This window comes from Rhagoletis zephyria, unplaced genomic scaffold (genome assembly GCF_001687245.7).
Source record: "Rhagoletis zephyria isolate East Lansing unplaced genomic scaffold, Rhagoletis_zephyria_1.1 Rzeph_scaffold_00041, whole genome shotgun sequence".
Classification (NCBI taxonomy): Eukaryota; Metazoa; Arthropoda; class Insecta; order Diptera; family Tephritidae; genus Rhagoletis; species Rhagoletis zephyria.
In genome coordinates this window covers 681,654-683,361 of record NW_016157125.1, presented here as the reverse complement: position 1 = coordinate 683,361, position 1,708 = coordinate 681,654, and the positions used below count along the sequence as shown (strand labels likewise).

The 1,708-nt window shown below is 43.8% G+C and overlaps 1 protein-coding gene across 1 annotated transcript in view; it reads right to left on the bottom strand.

The window, feature by feature from the left end:
- Positions 1-445: 445 nt before the first annotated feature.
- The window catches only part of LOC108366860 (uncharacterized), a 12,140-nt gene continuing 10,877 nt past the window's right edge, over positions 446-1,708 (bottom strand). Inside the window, exon 5 of the mRNA XM_017621339.1 lies at positions 446-1,594. Coding sequence (XP_017476828.1) covers positions 691-1,594 — 904 coding nt within the window. The 3' untranslated portion in view covers positions 446-690. The remainder of the gene's footprint in view (positions 1,595-1,708) is intronic.

Here is a 1,708-nt window from a genome sequence, read left to right as displayed (position 1 = left end):
AAAATATTGCTTACACGTGTATGCACCAAGAACACTCTTACACGTATGACCGTATACCAAGTACAAATTAGTTAGGTTATGTTGACCGAAGCACGTGTGGTGAAGTACTGTCTACAACCTACGGTTTAATCCCATCCCAGCGCTTTTAAAGCGAATATTTTTCGCTCCGGTAATTTTTGAACATTCTCTGGGACTTATATATCCCCGCAGTATTGAAAGGGTTAACTATATAAATAATTTCATTCGACTGTATAACGCTCCTTCGTAAAACAATTTCAAAAACGAACTTATGTAGGTATGTATTTCTCGTTGGAATCATGGCAAACGGGTGGAAATAATTCACATGCCATAGTCAATTGTAAGAGGAGTACTTTTTAAACAATTCTCAGACATCTTTTCACTAAAGTCTGATTGAAAGAATGATTTTTGAACACTCCAACGTTACAAAGGAAACGCTTGCGACTTCTGTCATCTCCACACTTTTTCGCCATGACTTTTTCTATACTAACTTTGAGTCTAACATTACCAGTAACTTTAATTAAACATTATTTATGCTACATAATGATACTTTAGTCTAGGCACTTGATTATACAGTATTTTCCCATAATTAATTGATATTTATTCTCATCCTCATCCCCCACCTTAACTTTTGCCTTAAACACTTCGCATGCGTTTCAGCGCTAATTCAAATCAACTGTTGTCTTTACGTCCATTCTCCGCGAACCGCTGCCCACCCACCGCAAAGTGTATACCCTCACTGACATCCGCTCCGGACTCAGCGCCCATCATACCATCATCGAAGAGTCCATCACCTGTTTCGTCTAGCACACGATTCTTCAACTGTTCAATTTGATGCAACAGCTCCAACGTTTCGTGATCCAAATTATCATCTTCCACACGTAACTGCCGCTGCTGCTCCTCATCCTGATCCCATTCGAGCGATTCAGGCGTAGATATGTGCGACCAAGAATTGTGCGAGGAAGAAGTGCGTGTAAAGGAACTGTTACGCTGTTCGTTGATTGGTGGTTGGCGAGCGTAGCGCCCACGCATGCGTAGCTCGCAGCGTTCAGCTGATCTGGCAGCTGCCACTGATGCAGCTGCAGCATTTAGCGGCGCATGGGGTAGTGATTGAGATTGTGAGTACGAAGCCAATGAATTGAGTTGATCCTCATCGTTGCTCAAATATTGCCATGAGTCGTCCATTAGGTGTACATGTAGCGGGTGATTGTCATAGGTGGCGTTGCTTTTAGCAGTGCTGAGCGTGTTGGAGTTGTTGTTGAGGATGTACGCCTGATGTACTGGCGTGGTGTTGGAATTTGTGTATTGTGCGAGGTTGTTGTTACTGCCACCATTGTGGGCGGTAAGTAGCAAAGATTGGGTGCTGCGGTGCGTGTTGTGCGAGTGTTGGTATAGTTGACGCATATGACCGTACTCATGCTCCCATTCGAGGTCGAGTGAAGAACTGGCACGTGAGCTGGCTGCTGCGTACTGCGCTTCAGACAAGCAATAGTTGAGCGCCGATTCCTTGGCCAAAAGAGCGTTGCTGAGTAAATTGTTAACGTCCAGATTCTGAAGCTGTATGTCAGAATGGCCACTGGTAGAGAAGGAGAAAATGTATTTGATTAATTAAGTGGGGATGAAATTTATGAATGTAGATTTGCAAAAGAAAGAAGAGGAGAGGAGAGGAGAGGAGAGGAGAGGAGAGGAG